Here is a 25,079-nt window from a genome sequence, read left to right as displayed (position 1 = left end):
AGATCAATTTAGATTACAATCCTATACCCATGAAGTAAGCCGCACTTACTCAATGGAATTTAGACCATGTCAACCTCTTTAACCTTATTTATAACTAAGGGCTGATACCCAGTTTGTGTATGAGGACTCATCAAGACTTCCTTTTGCACCATGCTTTCCAGGCATAAATTCGCACTTTAAAGCTCCATGTCCCAGCATGTGGTTTTGTTTTTTGTTTTTGTCCCAGAGCTTTCCCCCTGGGAAAACTTATGTTTTACTGCTGAATCAGAGCAAACAGCAATTGGGTTTTCCATGAATTGCTGTTTGCTCCAATTCAGTGGTAAAATACAGGTTTTCCCGGGGAAAGTGCCGGGGGGGGGGGGGCTCAAACATAGAGCTTAAAAAGGCCAGACCTGTGCTTAGAAATGTAGCCCAAAAGGAAGTCTTGATAAGCTCTGAAAGGTACAAGAAGAGAACTTGCCATCAGCACTGGGATGTTGCCTAGATGAAACACTCTGGGAATGGATTTCAGGGCTGATGGGGCAAAGAAATAAAATCCTTAAAAGTAACTTTTACATACAAATATTAACTAACACCAAAACCTACACACTTGGCTGCACTTCAAGTCCTACTGATGACTTCTGAGGAAACACACTTAGGATCATATTGTAAACCTCGTCAATGCTAAGGAAATTACTCTTGTCCCTTTTAACAGACTGCTCATGGATGAACCTCACCTGATGAGCAGAAAAAATATTGTCAACCCCCCTGGACTAGTTGTGGACCCTCTTGCAAATGACCCATGTTACAAATCCTGTAAAAAGTGTAAAAATAACTTACACAAGAGTAGTTTTTTCTATTAAATACATGTATATATTGTTAAGCTTTCAGTGAAAGCACCTTTCTGAATGTCTGAAGAAAGAAGAGGACTGTTGCCTGAAATGAAATATGAAAACTTACAATTTAATGAACATCCTTACTGCTATGTGTTGGAGAGAGTTAAGCTTAGGAGAGGTAAATCAATGTCTGGGCTGTACCACTTTAGACTGATGAACTGGACTGATAAAATGCTGCTCCGTATTTATTTGTCATTTTTGAAAAATTCCTCCACGTAGAAAACAGGCATGTCAAAGCGAAAGCTAGCTTAGAAGCCTTCTCCTTGACAGATTTATTTTATAAATAGAATTTCTGTGTGGGTGGAGGGTCATTCCATCATGCAAGTCCACACCAACAGTCAGTGGCGTAGCGTGGGTTGTCAGCACCCGGAGCAAGGCAAGTAATTTGCACCCCCTAACCCGTGGATTTGCGCCCCCTAACCCCCAGATGTTGTGCCCGGTGCGGCCGGCCCCCCCTGCACCCCCCACGCTACGCCACTGCCAACAGTCTGAAGTGAGACAGTCCCAATAGGTTCACCACCTCAATGAGAACTAGGCCTTGTAATTTACCTCTCAGGACATAAGAACTTCTAATGCTAGCAGTTGCCCCAACTGGAGAGTACCAAATCTTTCCCCTCAAGGGTCTTCCCACTGGGGCTGTACAAAGAGAGCCATTAGTAACTGATGGGATGATGGTAGTTGCCATCCAAATCATCTGAAGGGCACCCAATTTGCAAAGGCTGCCCTGTTGCTGAAAACAGTTCTGCTGTGGGCCCTGACTCAAATGAAGATCCTGTGTACAACTTAAAAGCCCCAAACCCTTATCATCACACAGTAATCCTCCTCTTTGCCTGCCACACAGCTTCAATCTCAGACTTTTCCTCTCACCGCTTCCCCGTCTTGGAATAATTTCAAGTGTTAAAAAAAGAGGCCCAAATTTGAGACAACCCACATTTCTTCTCCAGTCTTCCTAAACAGCTCCTTAGGGCTGGTTTTCTCTTTCAGATGATTTCCAATGCATGCTTCACTTCCTTACTCAGGAGAAAAACTGTAGGGCTTATTTCCAGGTAAACCTACAGACAAGTTTTTAAAAGAAGCAGGCACTCTCTCCAAGTGGTTTGGGAAAAGGTGGGGCTGTTTGCAAAGAGATGTATTGTTTTATTAAGATGCAGAAAGCAGCTGCTTGCTGGAGAGACAGCTGGGGGAACAGCTGCTGAGCAAGCTCCCAAGAGTGTGCAACACTGCCTTCATGCACAGAGCTGCAGCACAGGGTGAAATGACCTACACTGCAACCCGACATGAATGCCCTAGAGGAAGCTTTGATGTGCAGCTACTGGAGTCTGTGTTTGTGAGACAAGTGGCAGTAAGAACATTGGGGAAATGTATGTGAAGCACTGTCCTGCCACAGTTCTGCAACAAGCGAAGGCAATGATAACTCCCCAAGAGCCAAAGAGAAAAGTTCCTACACCCCAGCAAGATCCTACCAACTAAAAAGCACACTCATATCTGCAAGTATGAGCCAGAAGGCTCCAGAGACAAGCACTATGCTTAAGGTAATTCCAAGGTGTGGGGATGGCTCTTTCTGTGGGTCTGGTCTGTGCTTACTCATTCATGCAAAGCATCGCTTGATGCTCCAGTCCCCTCTGGGTGAACATGCATGTGTGAAATAGCCCCCAGGACCCTTGTGCAGATAACTAAGAAAGGCCACAGAATTTACATGCTGAGGAGTATAGTCATGGGGACACTCAGCAACATTCGCCTGTTTTCTTCCTCCTTGATCTAGGAAACTGAACTGGCACAGAACTTTTAGAAATTAATTATTGAGAGCCAGGGTGATATAGTGGTTAGAACTAGGACCTGGGAAAGACAAGGGTTCAAATCCCCCCTCAACCATGAAGTTCACTGGGTGACCTTGGGCCAGTCACCGTATCTCAACCTAACCTACCTCACAGGGTTGTTGTGGGGATTAAATGAGGAGGGGGAGAACCATCTACACCACTTTGAGCTCCCTGGAGAAAAAAGTGGGATAGAAATGCAATCAATGATGGTGATGACTGGGGAATGGGGACAGAGGAAGGGGGAAAGGGGGCATTCCGTAAGGTCTTCTTGGCCTGGCAAACACCGCTGAAGCCTCTACCTGGATCCCTCAGAACACAGTGCTGCTAGGCCTGGGAGGGTTGTTAATGTTACCTGTAGCATATTTCCATGGATGCAGACAGGGCTGACTCTATCTCTCAGGAAGAACAGACAGAACATCATTCTGACAGAGTACACTAGAGCAGTAGCGTTCAAGCAGTGCTTTCCTCTCCGGAAGCTGCACAAAAGTGCAGTTTTTTACACTGCTTCTGATATATGTGGCTCCCTGCATGAAGTAAGAGTACAATCTAGATTCCTCCCTAATGTTACAATTGGTTTCTGGGACATGATCTCACCTAAGGCCACATTAGATATTACACTACATGTGTGACTGCTGCCAAAAGCAGCCACTACACATCCACTTTTTCTATGATATAGCACTTACTCATGTCTATGATATCCCTTCAGTGTCATAGTTTGCTATCGGCAAGAGCTGGGGAATTATCCAGCTGCATTGATCTGAGCTTTGGAACTGAGAAAAGATTTTATTCGGTGTGGGCGGGGGATGGCGGAGAGGGGAGCCTCTGGTTTCCTGTTTACTTTGAGCTTCTTTATTAATTATTTGGCAAACTTCTCCAGACGCAAAATTTTAAAGATGTAAAATGAGGTTGGTTTGCAGTATGGAATAAAACTTGTGATTAAAAGAACAGTTAGCTGTGTGTGGTTTAAAAGAGATGGAAGGAATGCTGGAATGGATTATCTTGGGAAATTAGAGTGGATACCTTCTCTACCATCCCCCCTTAAAAACAACAGAGAAGAGATATAACTCAAGTGAACTTTGGCCAAAATGCAGTTGTAAAGATGAAAGGAATTTGGGGCCCCAAACACGTGAGGCACAGAGACGTTAGTGGTTATTAATTAAAATGAAGTACTCCAAGATCCCCTGTGGTAGAAGTTGGATCCCTCTTTCTCAGGCTGTAGAAACTTCGAGACTGAGTAGTGAGAAAGATGGACTGTTGGAGTATGTTGCTGTCCGAAAACACCGAGCAAGATGAGAGCACAATGGGAGGGAGCTAGTGAAATATTTTGAGAACTCTCCAGGATTATAGCCGCACCCCAGTTAAGATGAGAGACAAGAGCAGTTGGAGGGCAGCAAAGGCCAAGGACTTCATAACTGGACATATTGAGGCTGACACACGCAGAGAAAAGGAAAATAATTAGAGCACCTCATTTGAAATCCTATGAAAAGTTAGATAATAGCACGAATAGTAATTGTTAAAAATGCAGCCGTTATCTTAATGATTAATACACCAACTGAAATGTAATTAGAAGTTAATGAAAAATATGAACTGCAGCAGTATAAGAACTGGACAAAAACATTGATCAAGGAGTGCGGGAAACTACTTTTATTAAATTGTATAAATTTTGAATTAATTGAATTATTTTGATTCAAATCTGTATAATTGGCAAAAGTGTGGTAATATTGGGCAAATATTGGAAATCTAATAAAAAGTTATTATTATTATTTTAAAAAGATGCAGTACAGAGGAGAGAGGGCATTAAATGAACGGCTGCCACTCTTGGCAACAGGAATACATTTAGTGCAATATGAAACTTGTCCCTTTTCTCAGCAACCTGCAGCTGGTCCTACACACCAGCCTGTTGTTGAGACTTAAATATGTCTGGCTGGCCACATGGTGGTCCTCGCAGGAACGGCAGTCATGTGACAACCAGTTCCTAACCTTGATTTGTAGGAATGCTGCGAGTCAGGGTGCCACCTTGATTACATTAGTTGCAATCCTAATATCAATGAATGATCTTGTCTGCATCACAACACTGTCTTCTCACCTAGAGGGACAGAAGAAAGGAAACAAGGGAGATGTGCAAGGAAGAGCATCAACCTGCTACCAACATCCACTTTTGGCTATAAGCCCGCTGCACCTGTGATTGGGAGTGCAGAGCAGATCCCACAGACTGACGCAGATCAACATAGCTGCAGCACTAGCCAGAACTGTAGGCTCCTTGCCTGAGATCTGGCCAGAGTATCCCAGAAAATCTGGCCTTAAATCATTCCTAACTCTCCCTGCCTCTCTCACAGCACTGACTCTGGGGCTAGTGGTTCTGCAGCTCACCAGAATTACGTAATGCAAACATACTCTTCAGCATTCCCCAGAAATATCTGATGAGCCATGCACACAATTGGGAGGGGCCATTGGGCAGGCTAGCTATTGCTCCCTTCTCGCTTTTACTCACATGCCTAGACATTTCTGTCTCACAGTATGAGACAAACGGCTTTTGTAGCTCTGCTTATGCACCTATGCTAAGAAACAAGCAGGGCAGACTTTATATTGAGAACAGTTAGTTCCCTGGCTTCCCAAGCACAGACTTACAATTGCCTCCAGAGTGGACCGCAACCGTTTTTCCAATTGATGGCTGGCAGTGGAGTGAGAAAAATCAATCCCAGAGAAGCTTTCAACAACCACATGTTTTCATCCCATGCAGCAAACCGCGATGGACTGATGGGAAAATACATTCCCTTCCAATCTCCTTCAGGTGGAAGAGGTGAAAAAATTGGCTGAGCTACCACCATCTTCTGGGGCTGACAAATGGGCGGCATTGGAAGACCACTGCTCTCTTCCAAGTGCCGGGAAAGAAATATATTCCTATACTGCTTTGTTGAGTGATCAAAGCATTTGCACACCATCTCTCACTACTCTGTACAACAACCTTGTTAAGGTAGGCCAGTGTTAATATCATCCCCGTATTACAGAGGGAGGGCTGAGGTATGACAGTTTGCTTAAGACCACTCAGCAATGAGAACTGAATTAAAGGCTTTTGGATACACAGATCACATATCCTACTCAGCCACTATGCTGCACCAGCTCCAGCTACTAGCGACCTTAGAGGCAGGGGCGTGAAGGGAGCGGTGCTCAGTTTCCAGCTCAAATGCAAAAAACAGAGTAAAGGCTGTAGGCCAGAGCAGGTGCCTCTAGCCACTTCTGGTTTTTTTACCAGCAAGGAGAAGAGGCTCAGAGAACCCACCCACCTCTCCAGGCTCTCAAAAACCGCCTCCCTGGTGTCGGTAGCGAGTGGGCGGGAATGGCAAGACACATTTGTGCTGGTTTTAAGTCATTTGCAGCATCAAACCACTTTGCTAATTTCTATCCAGGAGAAGGAGGCGGGGATGAGGAGGGAGAGAGAAAGAACACACGGCTGGATTCGTCAATTCCCACCCCACACAGCCTCTCCTGCTGCCATTTCCAAAGCAGATCCCAAAGCTTTCAGGGCTAACTGCATCCTAATCTCTTCAGCCAAAACTCGTGGGCAACTAGAACATATCCTGTCCTGGAGATCAACTTCCCAGGTACAGTGATTTAGTTCAAACACCCCCATATCCCCCCAAACAGAAGGCATCAGCATCAAAGCAGGGGGTGCTGTTGGAGGAGATCAGATAAACTAGTAACAATGTGGGGAGGGGGAGGGAGGAGGGGGAGCCTTAGCAAAGAGGACATGGGCCTGAGGGCTGAAATAAACAGGTGTGCCTCTTCAAACAGTCTGCTTCAGAACAACTCCTGCACCAATGTTCAAAGGGTGGAGAAATGCCGGCTTCAAACCTCGCCTGTTTTGCAGGCTCCTTAGGAAAGTCAGTTCTCTCAATCTCCCCTCCCCCCAAGTCTTCAGTACATGAAAAATACTTCTGACCTACCTTACATGGCAATTGTAAGGACTGAAGACAAGAAAGAGTCTTATAACACCATACAGAGTATCAAATATATTACGACATGCAATTTCGTAAGCTAACGTAGGAAACTTTCATTGGTCTATCCAGCTCAGACCCCGACTAGCTGCAGCTCCCTGGAGGTTTCCACCAAGGGGTCTTTCCCAGCCTGACCTGGACCTGCCAAAGGTTGTGCCTGGGGTCCTCTGACTGCACACAAAGAATGTGCTTTACCACTGAGCAGCAGATGGAAACTTTTAAGCCCCAGGTGCCAAGTGTGCAATTATTTCAACATGGTTCTTACCAAGTGCATCTGGAACAGGGATGGGCAATCTGTGGCTCGCCATAGATTTTTTTGACTCCCCCATTATTCCTGACAGTTGGCCATGCTGGCTGGGGAGGGGAGTTGAACTCCAGTAACACAGAGAGAACCACCAGCTCCCTATTCTTGGAGCAAGAAGGTGATGTGAGCCAAGGGGGCAGGGGGACACGAATCCTGTTCTCTTCCAGAGTTGATGTACCAGGAACCCAGCAGTCCTGGTTCCTATATTTGTCACTCCAAGTCATTTAATCCTACTCTTTCTCCCCTAGGCACTTTGAAGGCATGGTTCCTACACACTCCACAAATCAGCAGGTACCTCATCCCCCCAATATTCTTTTCTCAGTCCCTGAACTCAATACTCAGTACATAACACTGGGCAACCCATGTGAAATCATTTCACACCCACACATGCACATCCCTCAAGCATCAGCTCAGAGCCTCACCGCTCAGCATAGCAATGGTACACTCGGTAGCAACACTACTTTTTGGATGTAACCCTTAAGCCACATTTCAGCAAGATCTGGGGGCTGGGAGGATCCAGTCCCTGTCCTAAGCAGTAGCTCTTTCCTGTCAACCACCCCACTAGAGAAAACTATGCCAATGGGCTGGTTCTTAGGGATTACTCAGAGGGAAGGAGGCTTTTATACATGTGTGTGTGTGTGTGTATCAGGGATGGGGAAACCTGTGCCCCCCAGAAGTTGCTAGACTCCAACTTCCACCAATTCTGAACTCTGGCATGGGGACTGGGCATCTCAAGGGTTACAAGTTCCCCATCCCTAGTGTATGTACACCACATACACATCCCTATTAAGCAGAAGCAAAAGGCCCTGCCTAGCTAGAAGGAAACACTAAAGGGACCCTCTGTTAGAGACTGGCTATTGGGATTAACAGAAAAATCCTGTCACTTTCAGAGGCAGCTCTTTTCCCTTACACAGGACAGAGAAAATTCACCTTAGGATTCAGAAGGTTGCTGGGGGGGGGCAGTTACACAAATAAATATAAGTAGGACTTTAGCCCTGGATTTGTGTTTGCAATGGTGGGAGTCTTGAAATATGTGGAGGGAATCATCTAGGAGCACTAATACAAAAGAACCAGTTTTTCAAGGAGATTAAGTTAGGATCCACTGCACAGTTAAATCCCCAAAAAGTGGGGTGGGGAGAGCCATTTGGTATATTACAGAGTGAGAAAGATGCAGGACTGGCAGGAGAGCACATTCAGCAGCCCATTGCAGTTATAAGACCGCCCCCCCCCCCCCCGGGCAGAGCAACTGGAAAGCAATTCTCCTAAAGGATGGTGGAAGGAAAAGGACCCAGCGTGGCAGGTGAGAGTAACACAGCATATCTACTGGCAGTAGCACAGAGCAGTATTGCTCTGTACAGAGAGGTGAATTCTGGAATAAGGAAGAGCTGGCAAGGAGCAGGCTTTTTTTTTGGGGGGGGAGCAGAACCCCCAGCTGCCCTTGGCTACACCCATGATTCTGGCTGGAATGCACTGATGGGTATTCCAGACAGGCTAAGCAGGGGTCTGCAGGGGAGAGCGATCCCAGACAGAGTCCAGTGCACACAACAGGGAATGAGGGTTCAAGAAGGAGGATGAATGAGACCTGACTCTAAGGATGGACACTGCCAGGCTAGCAAGGGATGGGTGCAGATTGGGATGCATGTGGTGGTGTTGGGAAATAACTGTGACTGCAACAAGACTCAAGAGGCCTAGATCAGAGGCAGCAGAGAAATGCAGAGCGGTTTCAGGAGAGCAGTCCCAGGACATATCTATGCTCCCCAAACCACCACATTTCACAATCCTAAAAAGCAAAAATGCACCCCAGGACCCCCTGCAATGCAATAAAGGGAGCCGGCCTCCATGACTCTGCTTGCCCGGCATCCACCAATTCCTATGGCCTCCCCAAGCGACTGCTTGTGCAGTGAGAGTGGCCCTGGGGGCCGGCGGGGCTGCCGGGGGCCGGAGCAGCTCCTTACTTTCTCTGCAGCGTGGTGGCCGGGCTGGTGCTGGCGCTGGTGCTGTGGCCCCCTCCGGCTCCCGGGCTGGAGCTCCGCGACGCCCCCCGGCTCAGCTGCCCCCTCTCCCGCTCCCGGGGGGGCCGGGGGTACTCGTGCTCCTTCTCGCGCGCGGGGTGGCACTGCGGGGGCCGCTCTCGATGCAGCTGGCAGCCTTCCCGGTAGTGGCTCTCCCGGTTCGGGTACTGCCCGCCGTCCCGGTTTCCATAGTGCTGTAGCTCGCGCTCCTTGTCCCGGTTCGGATAGGGGTTCTGCCCGTCCCGGTCCGCTCGGCTTTGGTACTGGCTCTCGCGCTCGGCGCGGTTCTGGTAGTGGCTCTCTCTCTCCTTGTGGTGGTACTGCCCGTCGCGGTCGCGGTCGCGGTCGCGGTGCCGCTCCCGGTCCCTCTCGCCGTCGCGCAGGTCCCGGTTCTCCTGGCTCAGCTGCTCCAGCTGCCCCTCCAGCTCCTCGATCCGGCGCCGCTGCGTCTCCAGCAGCTTCTGCTGGTTCTCGATGATGTTGTTGAGCTCCAGCAGGTACTCCACGGCCCGGTTGGGGCTCTCGGCGCCGGGCGCCCCCGGGCCGCCCCCCGCTCCCCCGTCCATGGAGAGCGAGAGGAAGAGGGGCGCGCGGGCGCTGGGCGCGGCGCCCGCCGCCCGCCGCCTCCGGCTCCCGATCGCGGCAGAGGGCACCACCCCGCACCAGCTACGGACCCGCCCCGCGGCCCGCCGAGGGCTGCCGGGCTACCGACACCATCCTCCTGCCGGAGCCCCGCGGAAAGAGCGCGACCACCAGCCGCCGCCGCCGCCGCCGCCGCCGCTGCAGAGGCACTGCGCACTGAGAGCCAGCGAGCGAGCGAGCGAGCGAGAGAGCGAGCGCGCCGCCCGGCGAGCCCAGGGCGAGCTCCAGCCCCGCGGGAGGGGCGAAGCCGGAGGGCGGCCGCCGCGCGCCCCGGCCTGGCCGACCCCAGCGCCGCCGCCGCTGCAGGAGGCCCGAGCGCCCGGGAAGGGCTCCGGCTGCCCCGGGAGGGGGGGGAGGTTGCGCGGAGTTGGGCTGGGGCGCTGCGGGGCAAGCAAGTTTCCCCAGGCCCGCTCCGCCCCGCGCTTGGTGCCTTCAGCCGGGAGCCAAGGAAGCAGCTCCGGGATGTGGTGGCGGGGGAGGCTCCGCGTTCTGAGATGATGGCGCAATTTTAGACCTGCCCCCATAAATGGGCGCCCCAAGGGCTGAAACGCAGCCCTGAGGCAACAGGAGCCCCTCGCCTCCCGCAGCAGGACGCGAGTTGCAAAGGCACAGCGATAGACCCCCTTTATTTGGGAAGAAGCGCCCCGGAAAGCAACGGCGCTTACTCACGAATAGACATACATAGGTTTGCATTGCCCGTCGCAATGCACTTCAGCTGGAACAGGGCCATAATCCGTGAAGGCCTTTTCAGCACCAGTTTATGAGTGCACTAGGTAAAAAGGGCGAGGACCCCTGGACGGTGAAGTCCAGTCAAAGGCGACTGTGGCGCTTGGCCACCATTTGGGTACAGTACTGCACACAGTTACGTATGGAGGAGAGGAGGCAGTCTGTAAAAATGGGGCGGAGGTGGATGTGAGCCACATTAGTCCCTTTCACACAAGGCAGGGCAGTGGCCTGTGCTGAGTATGTTTAGTGTGTTGTGCCCCTTCCATTTCCACAGCAACACCCATATGATAGATGCAGAACTAAAGGCCAATAAATAATTTTCAGACAATGCTGAGATGTATAACACCTTTATTGCAGACTTAAAGGAGTAGGCAGATAAATTCATAACTTAGCATTTATACAGCAACTTTTAGGTGTCCAAAGTTCTTCACATACATTTGTCACAGACATGCTCTCCAACATACTTGTAACATAGGCCAGTAACAAAGATGGAAACTCAAGTCTGAGAGAATCATTGTTTACCTCACAGGACCTAGTTAGGTTGCAGCTGAAGTGAGATTTGAGCTTCCCGGCACCAACTCATAGGCTTAACTGTCCTGTGTGCATGCACACAAATATAGGTAACACTAGCCCAAGTAGTCTTTAAAACAGAGAGAGAGAGAGAGAGAGAGAGAGAGAGAGAGAGGAAAAGCTGCTTCCTGGGGGTATCAGCAAGAGCTGAGCAGCAAAGAGCAGGAATGCATTGTTTCAACTCTTCTCCCCAGCCTAAATCCTCCTCTGCCCCTGCACAGCTTTCTTCTCCAGGGGCATTTCGGGGGGGGGGGGGTTGCCCTTACACTCGGTGGGGCAGGTGGGAAGAACATGAGGCTTCCTCCACCACTGATTAGATGTATGATATGGTAGGAAGGGCAGTGCTGTTTTATGTCTTTGGGCCAATGCAAAATAGGCAGGAGAATTGTCAGTTAGGGGTTTTGCCTCCCTCAGATAGCAGGCTTCCCTTGGTCACACCTTAGTGGCAGTGCATGCAGAATGCCCCAGGTTCGACCTGGGACATCTTCAGGTATGGCTGGGAAAGACTTCCATCTGAACCTCTGGAGAGCTACTACCAGTCAGTGTAGAGGTTCTCAGGCTGGTCCACAGACCATTGGTGGTCCATGAGTTTCATTCAGGTGGTCTGTGGTGTGTCTGTAAAAATACATGTAAAAACTATGCAGCATCTAGCACAGTGCAATACATTTGCTGCAGCCGGAAGAAAAACAACAAAGAGGTTTGTCAGAATCCTCATAAATTTTCAAGTGGTTTGTGGGGGAAAGAGTTTAGGAATTGTTGGCATAAACAACATTGTGTTAGAAGGGCCAGTGGTCTGCTGTGATATAAGACAGCTCCCTATTAACTTCTAATATAATAATATTGCACGTGCACGCGCGTGCACACACACACACACAGATTACATTTATGTAGCTTTTATAGCATAAGAAAAATATAGGCTCCTGTCCCATGAAGCCTTCAAAACTAAAATTCAATTCAAGGAAGGAAGGTTAAAGAGGGGAACAATATAAATAGGATCAGCAACCCGCCCCCATACCCTATTAACATTTAAATGAATGGAGGTTTGCATATACCAAGTTCTACTTTGGAAATAATTCAATAGCAGGATAACGGAATAAGCCAGCTAACACATGAATTCTGCAAGGATGCCAACCAACACAGAAAATATGGTTTTTGAAATGCATGTGGGATGGGGGGGCTGGCAGTCTTTGTCTCATCCACAGGGGAGCCCCCACCCCACCCCCACTGGTGAGCTGATCTGATGAAGTGCGCAAACACAGTGGAACCAGGTTAGGTATTGCAATCTTTATTAGAACTAACATAGTTTTGCTAGAATCAAAGACTTCTGATTCCTTTGCTATCAAATAAGGTAGGCAAGAAGAGAAACCATTTGAAGCTGCCTGTTTGATCCCCCAGATTTGTCAGTGCAGCCAGACAGATATTCCCCTCCATCCCCAAGGGAGACAGCAGGATCAAAGCCCACTCAGCCTTACCTGCTTTCGTGCAGCAGCACCAAGAAGCATCAGGAAAACGTACCAATCTCCCAGACAAATGCAGACCTGAATGACAAGCTGAACCAGCTTTTCTTAGTGCATCCCTAAGGAAGAGCATGCTAAGAGAGCCAGTGAGAGTCTTCTGCCTTTGTAGTTCACACTACTGGAAGAACTGGAAAATTTATCCAGCTCCTTCATACAGTTTGCCCTGCGTCCCCAAAGGGATGTGCACATAGGACAGGAGGAGCTTCACCAACAGAGATAACTGAAGCAAGACTGGCATTCAAAGGTGGCTTTGCCATGCTGGGCACGCTTAATGAATGAGCTCAGCTTAAAAATAACAATTTAAAAGATCTATAGTTTATTTTTGCCCAGCATTTGACATCACTGGATACTCTGCAGAAGACAGTATGGTTTTGGAGAGTCACTGAAAATGAACACACAGGTCTAAATTGCAAGCAATTTGGGCTATGGCATGAGAGGCTGCAGGTGGGGCCAGGCATTTTGTTGCTTGAGATGGGAAATCCAAATGGCAACTCTATTTCACTAATTCACATAGATCACCATCACCCAGGGGTGGAGTGGGGGTACAAGTGCCCAGCTCCAATTCACGGAAATGCAGTAGAAGCTCACCAATAACCCTCCTGTTCTCAATGGTGCCTGCAAGCTCAGGGCCACTTATCTTAGGGCCCCTTCTCAGAGGCAGGCTTGCACAAACCATTGGCAGCACACGAACTGAACTGGCCTCACAGCCGGCAACTCAGAGCAAGCAAAGTGCAGCGAGTCACACCAATGCACCTCAGGGTTTTGTTTTTTTAAAGTAACTCTGCAAATCAGTTTTCCTGTTACAAATAATCCTCTAAGAATCATGAAAGTGTAGAGTTGGAAGGGACCCCGAGGGTCATCTAGTCCAGCCCCCGGCAATACAGGAATCTTAACTGAAGCATCCATGACAGATGACCATCCAACCTCTGCTTAAAAACCTCCAAGTTCTTCCTGCTGTTTGGTCAGAATCTCCTTTCTTGTAACTCAAATCCACTTGTTTGAGTCCCACCCTCCAGAGCAGGAGAAAACATCTTCTGTGTGATAGCCCTTTTAATATTTGAAGGTGGCTATCATATCTTTTCCAGGCTAAACATACCCAACTCCTTCGACCATTCCGCATAAGGCTTGGTTTCCAGACCCTTGATCATCTTGCAACATAATAATAATAATAATAATAATAATAATAATAATAATAATTTTAAAACTCTGCCTCACAGTATTTTGAAGATCCATGGGCCCAATAATCACTATGGCTTGGTTTTCACCATGTACTTCGGCGTGGAGTGCAGCAAATCAGATTGCAGGGGGTCATATATTGAATACTATAAATTATTATTTATGGTAGGGATGCGGGTGGTGCTGTGGTCTAAACCACTGAGCCCCTTGGGCTTGCTGATCAGAAGATCGGCGGTTCGAATCCCTGTGACGGGGTGAGCTCTCATTGCTCTGTCCCAGGTCCTGCCAACCCAGCAGTACAAAAGCACACCAGTGCAAGTAGATAAATAGGTACCACTACGACGGGAAGGTAAACGGCGTTTCTGTGTGCTCTGGCACTTGTCACAGTGTCCTGTTGCACCAGAAGCGATTTAGTCCTGCTGGCTACATGACCCAGAAAGCTGTCTGCGGACAAACACCAGCTCCCTCGGACTGAAAGTGAGATGAGCGCCACAACCCCATAGTCATCTATGGAGTTGACAACTTCCCCCATAGCTTTCTCTCAGTGGTAGTTCAGGCACAGCCTCTGCATAAGTTTATATATTTCCAGTGTTTCTTTAGCAAGGCTGCATTTCTTTCTAGCAAGAGGGGAGAAGATAAAAAATTAGATGTTCCAGAATATGTGGGGTTCTAAAGTGCAACATGTAAATGACACTGACAGCCTGCATATTATACATTCAAAGCGTATAACCCTCCCCCCCCCCAAGAAACAAAGAAAAATCTGGTGAGCAATAGTTTCTTAAGGGTGCTGGGAATTGTAGCTCTGTGATGGGTATACAACAGTTCCCAGGATTCAGGATGTTTGTGTACTTTAAATGGGTACACAGCAACATGTGGAGTAATCTATCAGAAAGTTCTCACAACAAAATTGTGTTTAGCTATCTGTTGGACTTTGCCCCAGGAGTCAGATGTAGCTGCATTCCACTGCCTTTTTAATGAGGCCCAAGATCTGCCTCTCCCCACCCTTTTCTTAAACAATGTGCACACACATACACACATACCAGTCATGGTTCAACAGTAAAAAAATGGCAAGAGAGGAAAACAGAGCTGAGAGGGAGCCAAATTCTCAGGCTAGGGAGGTGAGTGGGGTTTTGCAATGACTCAGGGCCTAGCTAACCCATAATCAGTACCAGGAGGTACACTCACAGTGTGTGTGTGTGTGTGTGTGTGTGCGCACACACACACTGCACCAAGATTGGAGCCCCTACTATAAATCTATGAGTAATGGAGACAGAGTCTGGTGGAGGATTCTGGTGGGCTTTGATGCCAAATGCCCTTAAAGAGAAGGAGATTTTTAAAAATAATAACGTATGTGTTGCTTAATGTTAAAAAAAGGCAGACAAGCCATTTACAAAGTGTAAAAACCCATTACACAGACATTAAAAGATGGTGTCTACGATGAGCCAAGGCAGCATCTTAGGTGACATGAAGTCTAGCTGGCTGACCGAAAGACTGCCTTGAGGGGCCTAATCCACCAAAAACTCTTGCTTGCACCAAATCTTGTGACACCTTAAATACGAACAAGTATTATTATGGCATAGCTTTATTGAACTGGAGTCCAATAAACTTTTGCTATAATAAATTTGTTCATCTTTAAGGTGACACAAGACTCTGAAGTTATTTTTGCTGCAACAGACTCACAGTTATTCCCCCCCCCCCTGTACTAGAAGCTCTCCTGAAAAGGCCTGAAAAGGCCCCAAGACTGAAATTAATTGAGCTGCAGGAAGAGTTCTCATTCACTTCAGTTGAGATTTTGCAGGAGAATTCGCTGGTGACTTGGGCCCGTGCTAACTTACTAAAGAGGAGGTTGCTCTTTGGCTCATCTACCTTAGTTACCAAAATACCTTGACCACGACATCCTGAACACTGTACCAGGACTACTTTGTGCCTTGCCTCTGATTGTGTCAAAAGGTCAAATTCCCTCATACACCCCATCCCCCTTCTTTGGGGAATGAGCCCACTTAGTAGCAGAGCAGTTTTGTTGTTATGGAAACAAGACACGTGGAGATTTTTAAAAATATCAGCTGTGCGAAAATAGAAGGGTGGGAAGCCACAAGACAATCAAGTCCCACCCAAAATGAGAGAGAGAGAGAAAGAGAGAGAGGAGATTGAGGCAGAGAGGACTTCTATTTGAGCCCACTGGGTTTTAAAAGTCACCTTTCTTCTTCTGGAATGCTACTACCAGCCACCGCCTTTCTGTGGTTGATTCCCAGCACCAAGCAGGCACAGAGCAAGGGCAGCAGCTTCCTCTTGCTGCCTTTATTGGGGGGGGGGTGTGCAGGTTGAGCTCTTCCATGAAATAAGCGGCATCAAGTGGTCTCATTCCAAACCCTAGAGAATACAAGCTTCCTGTAAAAAACTGCAGCAAGAAGTTTCCAGGGCAACCTGGACTAGGAGCAGCTCCTAGCCATGCCCTCTAAGTGCTGTGAGGGGACAGAGTTCGTGCGCAGCTAAATGTCAACATGCAGACTTCTCCCTCTTCTCACCACCCAGCTCTTATTTTAAATAATCCCACCTCATTTCCTTAATAGGAGCAAGTAGTTCTTGACTCCCAGGCTCTCCTTGTGGTTCAGTAAAAAATATCCATGAGTTGGCTACACGGGCAAAAGTGCTGTTGTCTCAGTTCAAAAACCCTGAAGCCATAAAGCAAAGGGATGTGGATTAAATTAAGAAGGCAAGAAAATGGGGAGGAGGGATTCTATATAACATTATAAATATCCTGCAGCTGACTGGGGTTCAGGTCTCATTGAGGAGGTCAGTCGACATGTGGGCTGTTGCAGCCTGGCCTCCTCTCCACTCTGCTAGTTACTGAGGTTTTTAAAGGAACAATTACTTTTTTTAAATGCAGCATTAAATCACCTGCAGTCCATGCTATAGAGTCTGCAGGCAGGTTTCCCACCTGGGTAAGAACCAGACCAGATGCACTGGGCTTCTGGCACCCCCCTGCTTCTGCTGTACAAATACTGTAAGCCACACACCAGAATTCCCCCATGACAAGGATTCAGAGGGTGGGTGGATAGAAGAAGGTCTCTGTATACTAAGAGAAACCCATAGCTCCTCACTCCCACCTCTCCCATCTGCCAAGGGTGCCAACTTGAATAAAATATTGTGGGGGGCCAGGTAAGCCCTGCCCTGCTTAATCCATCACACGACTCAGTGCACGCACACCATTTGAATGGGAATGCCCATCAACTTGGGGGGAGGGGTGGCCCTCTCAAATATTTTATTATGGGTTAGGGTTAGGGTTGAAGCGCCCACGGCTCCTAGGAGCTGGCTCCTATGCCACCTGCCCAGCCCCAGGGTTCGTTACCACTCCCACTGCAGAGCCACAAAGCCAGAGGTCGGAGCATAGATAAGACAGCAGAAGATGTTCTGCCTCTGTATCGCTGTCGACACAGCCAGGAGTGGGGAAACGACAGTCCGTGGCTTCATTTCATGCTGCTGAAGGGGGTGGGAGTGGAGGTGCTTTGCCCATCTGGGGCTCTGACTGCAGCCCTTGATGGGAAACGGCAACCCTTGACAGAACAAAATGTCCTCCAAGCCTGTGAGAAGCAAATGACTCCTGGTTTTCTGTGGGATGTAGGAGAATCTGCAGTGCATAGAGCAAGCCTGCTTTGCCCTCACCTGCCATCTTCCTGACAGAAAACCCCAACATTTAATCACGGGATTGACATCAGTGGTTTCTATGGCATCAAAGTGTGCTCCACTGGTGCTAAGAGTCAGCAGGCTGCAAAGTGCCCATAGTGTCACCGATCCTCAGGACCCGGTTCTGTTATCACAGTCAACACCAGCAAACTCTTCTTGAGGCAATCCATTACTCCTGCAAAGGAGCCTTACTTCCTAGCTGCCCTGTGTCATATGTAGAGATCTCACCTCACATTGCCTCCCATGTGTTATCTTCCAAGACTCACCAAATTGCTTTGAAGACCATCCTTTGACCTGTTCCCAGGAACATTTGACAGGGTCATAACTACACCCACAAAGTAAGGCCTTGTGAGCAATTATCTATTCAGTTAGAATGTGTTGACTTCCGTCCCTACGGTCTCCAAGGCTTAGTTGCCACTGGAAAACAGAACCTAGTCTTGCCTTGGAGACTATTCTAGCAGTATAAAGGCAATCTAATGTCATATAGGACCCATATTTTCAGTGGAAATTGGGCACCAAGTCCACCTAAATTCTTCAACCAGCCTAGGGCTAAGCCAGGATAATGGATTGTGTGATTTGTCCTTTCTGTACTCAGTTTTTCACACTCATGTATAGTCTTCCCCAACCTGGTGCCCTTCAGACGTTTTGGGATACACCCCCCCCCCCAGTCCCAGCCAGCATAGGCAAGGGTCAGGGATGATAGTGAAATAATCCATTAACATTTTCTGAACCATTCCTGGCCCTTTTCCCATTTATTGTTGTTGCTTTTATTGTCTTTTGATCCCATTGGCTATAACAATCTACGATTCTGTTGATGTCACAATACTATAAGCTGACATGATGTCATGAACTTCCATAACAAAACCACAGACAGCTGGATTGAGCAGCAGCAGCAGCAGCAGCAGCAGCAGCAGCAGCAGCAGCAGTGTGGTCAAATGAGGCAAACAATTGTGCAAAGCAGCCACCGCCACCACAGGAACGTATCACCGTTGAAAGAATGTTGTTTGGTCACATCAGATATTCAAATTTCAGGACAAATATTGAAACAGCAGAATATTAATTACATTGTGTGTGTTTTTTCTGGGGGTACTCAAGGATATGCAATGCTGGCGCCTTTTTTCTAGAAGAAAAGCACTGATTAGATCTTTGCTTTCGTTTAGGGAAAGGGAAGGAGCAAGGGAAATTACTGAAGCCCCGTTCCTTGCCCACCAGGATCCAACTCAGCTGCCCTTCTGGCTTCTGAGATGTCACCAAGCATTGTCTACGAGTTTCCATGCTCAGCCCCTCAGCCTTGAAACTTGATTCTTTCCATATTAACTAAGTAAGGAATTTTTAAAATATAAGGCTATCCAAGTGCCTACTTTTTGTGTCACTATAGATCAGAAATAGGAAACCCACGGCTTCTCCAGGTGTTGCTGGACTACAACTCTGACCATTGGCCATGCTGGCTGGAGCTGATGGAAACTGGAGTCCAATATCTGGAGGGCCACAGGCTCCCCAGCCCCTGCTCTAGATCAGTAGCTCCCTCAAAATGTGACTTCAAAGTGGTTTTTAGACCAAAGGAGGAAATAGGGCGACTACAATTTTGTAGTTCTCCAACTGATGTTCGACTCTAGCACCCGTCAGCTCCAGCCCACCTGGCCAACAAGAGTTGTGGTCCAAAGCATCTGGAAGGCACCAAGTTGGAGTAGAATCATAGCATTGCAGAGGAAGCCCAAGGGTCATCTAGTCCAACCCCCTACAACACAGGAATCTCAACTAAAGCATCCAAGAGTAGGTTGGTGAGCAATACCCAGAACTATGTGTATGCCATGACTTTACAGAAGCACACACAATGGTACCAAGAGCAAAATTCAGCTAAGGATTTCAATGTTTATTCATTTTTTAAAAGAGCATCTTCTATTCTCTATGACTAGATAGATGCAAGTGAAGAATGTGCCACTCATAAAAGCCACAGCATTCCAGTGGTGCAAAGCAAGGCGTACGCCACAGAGCCCCATAACTTCCCATCATCAGCAAAGTCAGGATAAATGAAGCTAAATAGGTAGCTAATGCTGCAGAAGACAGAATCAGAATTCAAAATGACCTTGACGGATTGGAGAACTGAGCCCAGACGAACAAAATGAATTTCAAAAGGGACAAATGTCAGGTTCTACATTTGGGCAAGAAGAATCAGCTGCACAAATATAAGATGGGGGACACTTGGCTTGCCAGAAGTACATGTGAAAAAGATCTAGGGGTCTTGGTGGACCACAAGCTTAACATGAGTCAACAGTGTGATGCAGCAGGGGAAAAAGCTAATGCTATTCTAGGCTGCATCAACAGAAGTCTGGTGTTCAGGTCAAGGGAAATAGTCTGCCTTGATCAGACCACACCTGGAATACTGTGTCCAGTTGTGGGTGTCACAATTTAAGGATATTGACAACTGGAACATGTGCAAAGGAGGGAGATCACAATGATCAAGGGTCTGCAAACCAAGCCTTATGAGGAGCGGTTGAAGGAGCTGGGCATCTTTAGCCTGGAAAAGTGGAGACCGAGAGGAGATATATTTTTAAATATCTTAAAGGCTGTCACATGGAAGAGGGAACAAACTTGTTTTCTCCTGTTGTGGAGGGCAGGACACAAACCAATGGCTTCAAGTTACAAGAAAGGAGATTCCGACTAAACATCAGGAAGAACTTTCCAGCAGCAAGAGCTGTTTGACAGTGGAACGGACTCCCACAGGAGGTTGTTGACTCCCCTTCCTTGGAGGTTTCTAAGCAGAGGCTGCATGACCATCCATCATGGATACTTTAGTTGAGATTCCTGCATTGCAGGGTGTTGGGACTCGATCAGTGCTTTCCAAACTGTGTCGTGATACGTTAGTGTATCGGCTGCAGTGTGTAGCTGTGTCACACGAATGCTCCCTGTGCTCCACCTGGGACTGGAAAGGGGTTAGTTGAACCTCCGGTTTGCTAGTAAAACTGAATCACTGTGTCACGAAATGATGCTTGTCTAAAAGGTGTGTCACCAACATGAAAAGTTTGGAAAGCTCTGGACAAAATGATACTTGGGGTTCTTTCCAACTCTACAATCCTATGAAGAACTATCCAGAATCATGTAAAAATAGATACACGCAGCTCAAACTATATATACTGTAGAATTCAGCTTTCATTGGTAGAGAATTTGCTTGATTGGGCACAGAATTTTAAGATTTGACTTTTTAAAGAAATGGCATATACATGGTTTTTATTATAATCCCTTGAATTAACAGGTCCATCAAGGCCAGCAACGGCTCTAGGTCAAATCAGAACATCTGGAGTGTCATTATAACAGTTTGACTGCCCCTTGCAAAATTACAATGCAATTCAGTTGCTAGCAAACAACAAATTGGTATCAGATATGTCTTTGCCTTGGAAAAAACCAAACACCCTCCCCTGAACTGTATGCATAAGGACCCTGTTAGTAAATTGCGTCCATCCCTGACATATTTGTCAGCACTCATGCAAGATCCAGGATTTATGGGGTGGGGATGTGTGTGTAGAACAATGTTCAAGAGGCTTGGTGACACTGGCCCAACCTTGGCACACCTTGATAGAAGGAATTAATGTGCATTCTCCCCTCCCCCAACCTGACCAACCTTCCCCTCCCACATGATCTGCTACAAGAATACTACTAGAGGATGGAAGTAACATATTTTAATTTCAATCACACACAAACACATATACACATGATATCAGGCTAGAAAAAAGCAAGATCTGAAGCCACACCTTAACAGGTGAGAGCTTGGCACAGGAGGAGTCCTCCTGAACCCACCATGATTTTGGTCCTATAAAGAGTTTTAAAAGCAAATTAAGGTACAAGAGAGGAACAACATTCCTCCTTTTTTCTTCCCATCCCCAGCAATAAGAGATGCTGACTTCTTATTTTAAAAACAGGGTGTTGTTGCTCTACAGCTGCAGTTGGAGGAACAATCTGCTATTAAGCACACAAAAATGCTATCCTACAGTCATCAGTAATACCCCAGTCCCTCAACACTTCCCCTTCCCAAACCCGCTAAACATTCTGTAGGATAAATAAAGGGCAGACAACAGTTAAGGCCTTTGGAGGGCAGAAAGGGGAGCAACGGAGGAAGGTTTTGAAAAAACAGTGAGCCTTGGTGTCCAGCTTCTTTCTTCTGCTTTTACTGCTCATTAGGGTTTGGATTGGCATCCGGATACTTGGTGAGGTCAAAGGTCAGGACTTTGCTGATGACACAGTCTCCTTGCTGTGAGAGGAAAGGGAAAGTCATGTGACAGCTGCTCCTTTACTCTCATAGATCACCCCAACAGAGCAGCCCTCCTGAGGGCAAACAGGCTCCCATGAGTCACTCTTGTCCTTGGACAAAGAGGGAGCAGGATTTTTAGGAGAAGGGGAGTGGGGAAACCAACTGTACGGCAGGTTATCTTAGTCTTCTAACCCCACCCTTCTTTCTTTTCAGAGGAGTATCTAGGGGTTGGTGAAACCATCCCCTGCTGGGGGCACAGGCCCAGACGGACCCCCTGCAAAAACCACCTATCAGACTATGAAGCATATGATTTTATGTGTGCAGCAACGTGCTGCTGCTATCATGGCAAAATCAAACATGGGAGAAGCTTTCTGCCCGTCTCACACTGCAGCACAAAGGTGTGTGAATTCTTTCACCTTTCCTCCTTGCCTCGTCCTCACTCTGGAAGCTTTGAGTACTTGGGTTGTGTAAAATGTAGTAATTTCTAATGTGACTATTGCAGTAAAGTGATTTTTATTGGAACGGCCTCCCCACCCCAATACAGCCCCCTTGCCAAGGGTGCAAGGGATCTTAGGTACGCGTCTGTTTCTTTTTAAACTTTGTAATATTTCCAAACATCCATTTGGTTATCACCCCCTCCATTTTTGGTCATCTCTCTTCTGAAACAAAAAACTAAAGCAGATATGAAGTAATAAAAAAACAGGACCTCCGAGCACGTAAAAAGAGCGACCTTTCACTCGTCACTGAGCAACTGCAACCTGACTGTCCCCACAGACTTATGTCTGAAGTCTTCCCTCGAGGGCTTCTATGCAGACTAGCACCCCCAGGCCCTGAAAGGAGGCGCCTGCCAGAGAATTTCCTCAAAAAGTGTTTGCCTCCTAAGCTGCTGCCTTTAATGGTGCCCCAAACACCCCCTTCTCTGGGCTAGAGCTGGGCAATTTTTCAGCTTATTGTCTGAAACTGATACTACGTTCAGATTGCAATACCGGTTTCAGAGTTTTTGAGTTGGCAACACATCGCAGTCCCCCAGCCACTGCCAGAACAGTCCGCCTGTCTCTGCTGTGCTGGCAGCGGTGGTCAGGAGTAAGAGAGCGGCCGCTTGCTCGTGTGGAGGCAAACATGCAGACAGATGGACTTACTCAGCTGGGAGGCAGGAAGCTTTCTGCTCCGACCTGAGCAGTTTAAAGGACCCCCTGAGACCCTCCAGCTTGCATGAGCCAGAGCAGTACTGGGCCTTGCTCAGCTGGGGGGTGAGAGCCTTCCCACCTCCCAGCTGAGCAGTTTAAGGAAGCCCCTGTGACCCTACCCTCCAGCTTGCGTGGAGCCAGAGTGGTACATTAAGGGGCTTGCTCAGCTGAAAGCCTAAGATGGGGAGGAAGAAGCGACCAGATACATTTCAGACATTGTGATATACAGTCGTACCTCAGTAGCTGAACGCCTTGCAAGTCAAACGTTTTGGCTCCCAAACGCCGCAAACCCAGAAGTGAATGTTCCGGTTTGCGAACATTCTCCGGAACCCGAACATCCAATGCAGCTTCCGTGGGTTCCAATTGGCTGCAGGAAGCTGCACCTTGGTTTCCAAATGTTTTGGAAGTCAAATGGACTTCCGGAATGGATTCTGTTCCGACTTTCGAGGTACAACTGTATCAGTATACCGCAGAATATAAAAAGGTAAAGGTAAAGGGACCCCTGACCATTAGGTCAGTGCATGGAAATGCCATTTACCTTCCCGCTGGAGAGGTACCTATTTATCTATTTGCACTCTGACGTACTTTCGAACTGCTAGGTTGGCAGGAGCTGGGACCGAGCAACGGGAGCTCACCACGTCGTGGGGATTCGAATCGCCAACCTTCTGATCGGCAAGCCCTAGCCTCTGTGGTTTAACCCACAGCGCCACCTGCATCCCTATCGCAGAATTTAGCTGCTGATATATCCCAATCTGAAATCCATACATTGCCCAACCCTATTTCACCTTCCTTCATGGCAAGGTCACCTCATTTTGAGGCCTTCATATCTCTAGATTGTACAAGGTTTAAAAAGGAATGGATGTCAGAGGGGGGTACAAACACATTACTGTCATTAATACAGGCAGGCAGTGGACAGGTGTCAGCAGCACTGAAATATAATTCTCTGTTACACTTCCATACCTCAGGGTAGACACCAATGAGACTCTCGGCCTTGGTGTAGAATTCCTCCTTCAAGGAAATAACAATGGCCTGGAAGTTGCACGTAGATTGCTCCTTGATGTAATTGGCCACCTGTGGGGATGTCAGAGGGAGATGGGTGAAAAGGAGAACTGATCAGCCCAACCCTCCCTTTGCTTTTCTTCAAATCTGATCCAGTAATGTCCAGCTGCCCCATCTGATTTAGCCTCCTACCAACCTTCCCAATGTTGGTGTTGTCCAAAGCAGCATCGATCTCATCCAAGACAAAAAATGGAGCAGGTTTGTAGCTGTGGATAAAGAGAGAGAGCCAGCAATATGAAGCCACCTTGTACAGAGATGGACTGCTGGTCCACCAAGACCAGCAGCTCTTCAGCGTCTCTGGCAGAGGCCTTTCCTACCCATCCACTGCAGATGCTGGAGAGAACATGAGACTGTGAACCTTTGCAGTGTGCAATGTCCCTCCCCGCCCCCTTAGTAAAGGCTGACCTTACCTGTGGATGGCAAAAAGTAGAGCTAAGGCTGCCACTGTTTTCTCCCCACCAGACAGGTTGTCCATGGGCCGGAAGCGCTTGCCAGGGGCTACACAATTGTAGTTTATGCCATCCAAGTAAGGCTCCTCTGGGTTCTCGGGGCCTAGGAAGGCCTAGAGAAAAAGGGATGAAGGGAGACAATCAGAAATCTTCACACCAGTGGTCAATACCTCAGAACCATCTTTAAGGGGGAAGGCCAGAGCTCAGGGGGTAGCGCACATGTTTTGCATTGAAAAACTCCCAGGTCAACCCCTGGCATCTCCAGGCAGGGCTGGGGAAAATTCCAGGCTTTCTGAAATCAGAGAGCCGCTGCCAGTCAGCGTTGACAGTGATGGATGGGCTAAGTGGACTGATGATCTAATGTGCTGTAAGACAGCTGCTTAGATCAATTTCACAGTATGATGAAACAGAGTGAGACCCTATGAAAATAAACTTCTGTAAGGGAAGATGGAAAGATGGATGTATTAGGGCTTTGCTAGTCCAATACACCCAAGAGGGGTGGGTTGAGAGCTACCTCAGAGGCTTCTGGGCAACAACAGTATTGTGGAATTCAAACTAATTTGGATACTTCTAATATAACTCAGCAAGCCAAGATACGTGGCACATTATTAAAAATAATCAAATATAGTTGCAAAAAGCCACCACTGAGGAGCTGGCTGACAACAGAGTCCATCATCTATTTAGGGGCAATGGGGGCTTTATTAGGTCCCCCACTCCTCAGAAAGCAAGCAAGCAAGCAAGCAAGCAAACAAACAAACAAACAAGTGTGCTCCTGCAGCTGCTCTGACTGAGGCAGCATGCACAGTTCCTCCTGCAGCAT

The 25,079-nt window shown here is 47.8% G+C and overlaps 2 protein-coding genes and 1 long non-coding RNA gene across 8 annotated transcripts in view; 1 reads left to right on the top strand and 2 right to left on the bottom strand.

Annotated features, from left to right (window-relative positions):
- IQSEC2 (IQ motif and Sec7 domain ArfGEF 2) overlaps window positions 1–9,601 on the bottom strand; it is a 160,872-nt gene extending 151,271 nt beyond the window's left edge. For 2 of the 6 annotated variants that reach the window (XM_079958638.1, XM_079958642.1), the window contains exon 1: window positions 8,947–9,601. In XM_079958638.1, the coding sequence (XP_079814764.1) occupies window positions 8,947–9,569 (623 nt within the window). In that variant the 5' untranslated portion in view covers window positions 9,570–9,601. The remainder of the gene's footprint in view (window positions 1–8,946) is intronic. The other 4 variants (XM_079958640.1, XM_079958641.1, XM_079958643.1 and 1 more) reach the window with 3 other exon arrangements.
- An 8,635-nt stretch (window positions 9,602–18,236) lies between these two features.
- On the top strand, window positions 18,237–23,705 carry LOC307206042. Its single transcript, XR_013834228.1, has 3 exons — window positions 18,237–18,385; window positions 18,479–18,639; window positions 21,778–23,705. It is a non-coding gene; the product is annotated as an uncharacterized lncRNA (long non-coding RNA).
- The window catches only part of SMC1A (structural maintenance of chromosomes 1A), a 33,981-nt gene continuing 29,882 nt past the window's right edge, over window positions 20,981–25,079 (bottom strand). The window contains exons 22-25 of the mRNA XM_079958671.1: window positions 24,221–24,372; window positions 23,947–24,016; window positions 23,712–23,822; window positions 20,981–21,564 (exon numbers count right to left, since the gene is read on the bottom strand). Coding sequence (XP_079814797.1) covers window positions 21,481–21,564; window positions 23,712–23,822; window positions 23,947–24,016; window positions 24,221–24,372 — 417 coding nt within the window. The 3' untranslated portion in view covers window positions 20,981–21,480. The remainder of the gene's footprint in view (window positions 21,565–23,711; window positions 23,823–23,946; window positions 24,017–24,220; window positions 24,373–25,079) is intronic.

Source organism: Podarcis cretensis (genome assembly GCF_951804945.1).
Source record: "Podarcis cretensis genome assembly, chromosome: 17".
Taxonomy (NCBI): Eukaryota; Metazoa; Chordata; class Lepidosauria; order Squamata; family Lacertidae; genus Podarcis; species Podarcis cretensis.
Note: the sequence above shows the minus strand (reverse complement) of the source record. Positions and strands in the feature narration are given on the sequence as shown.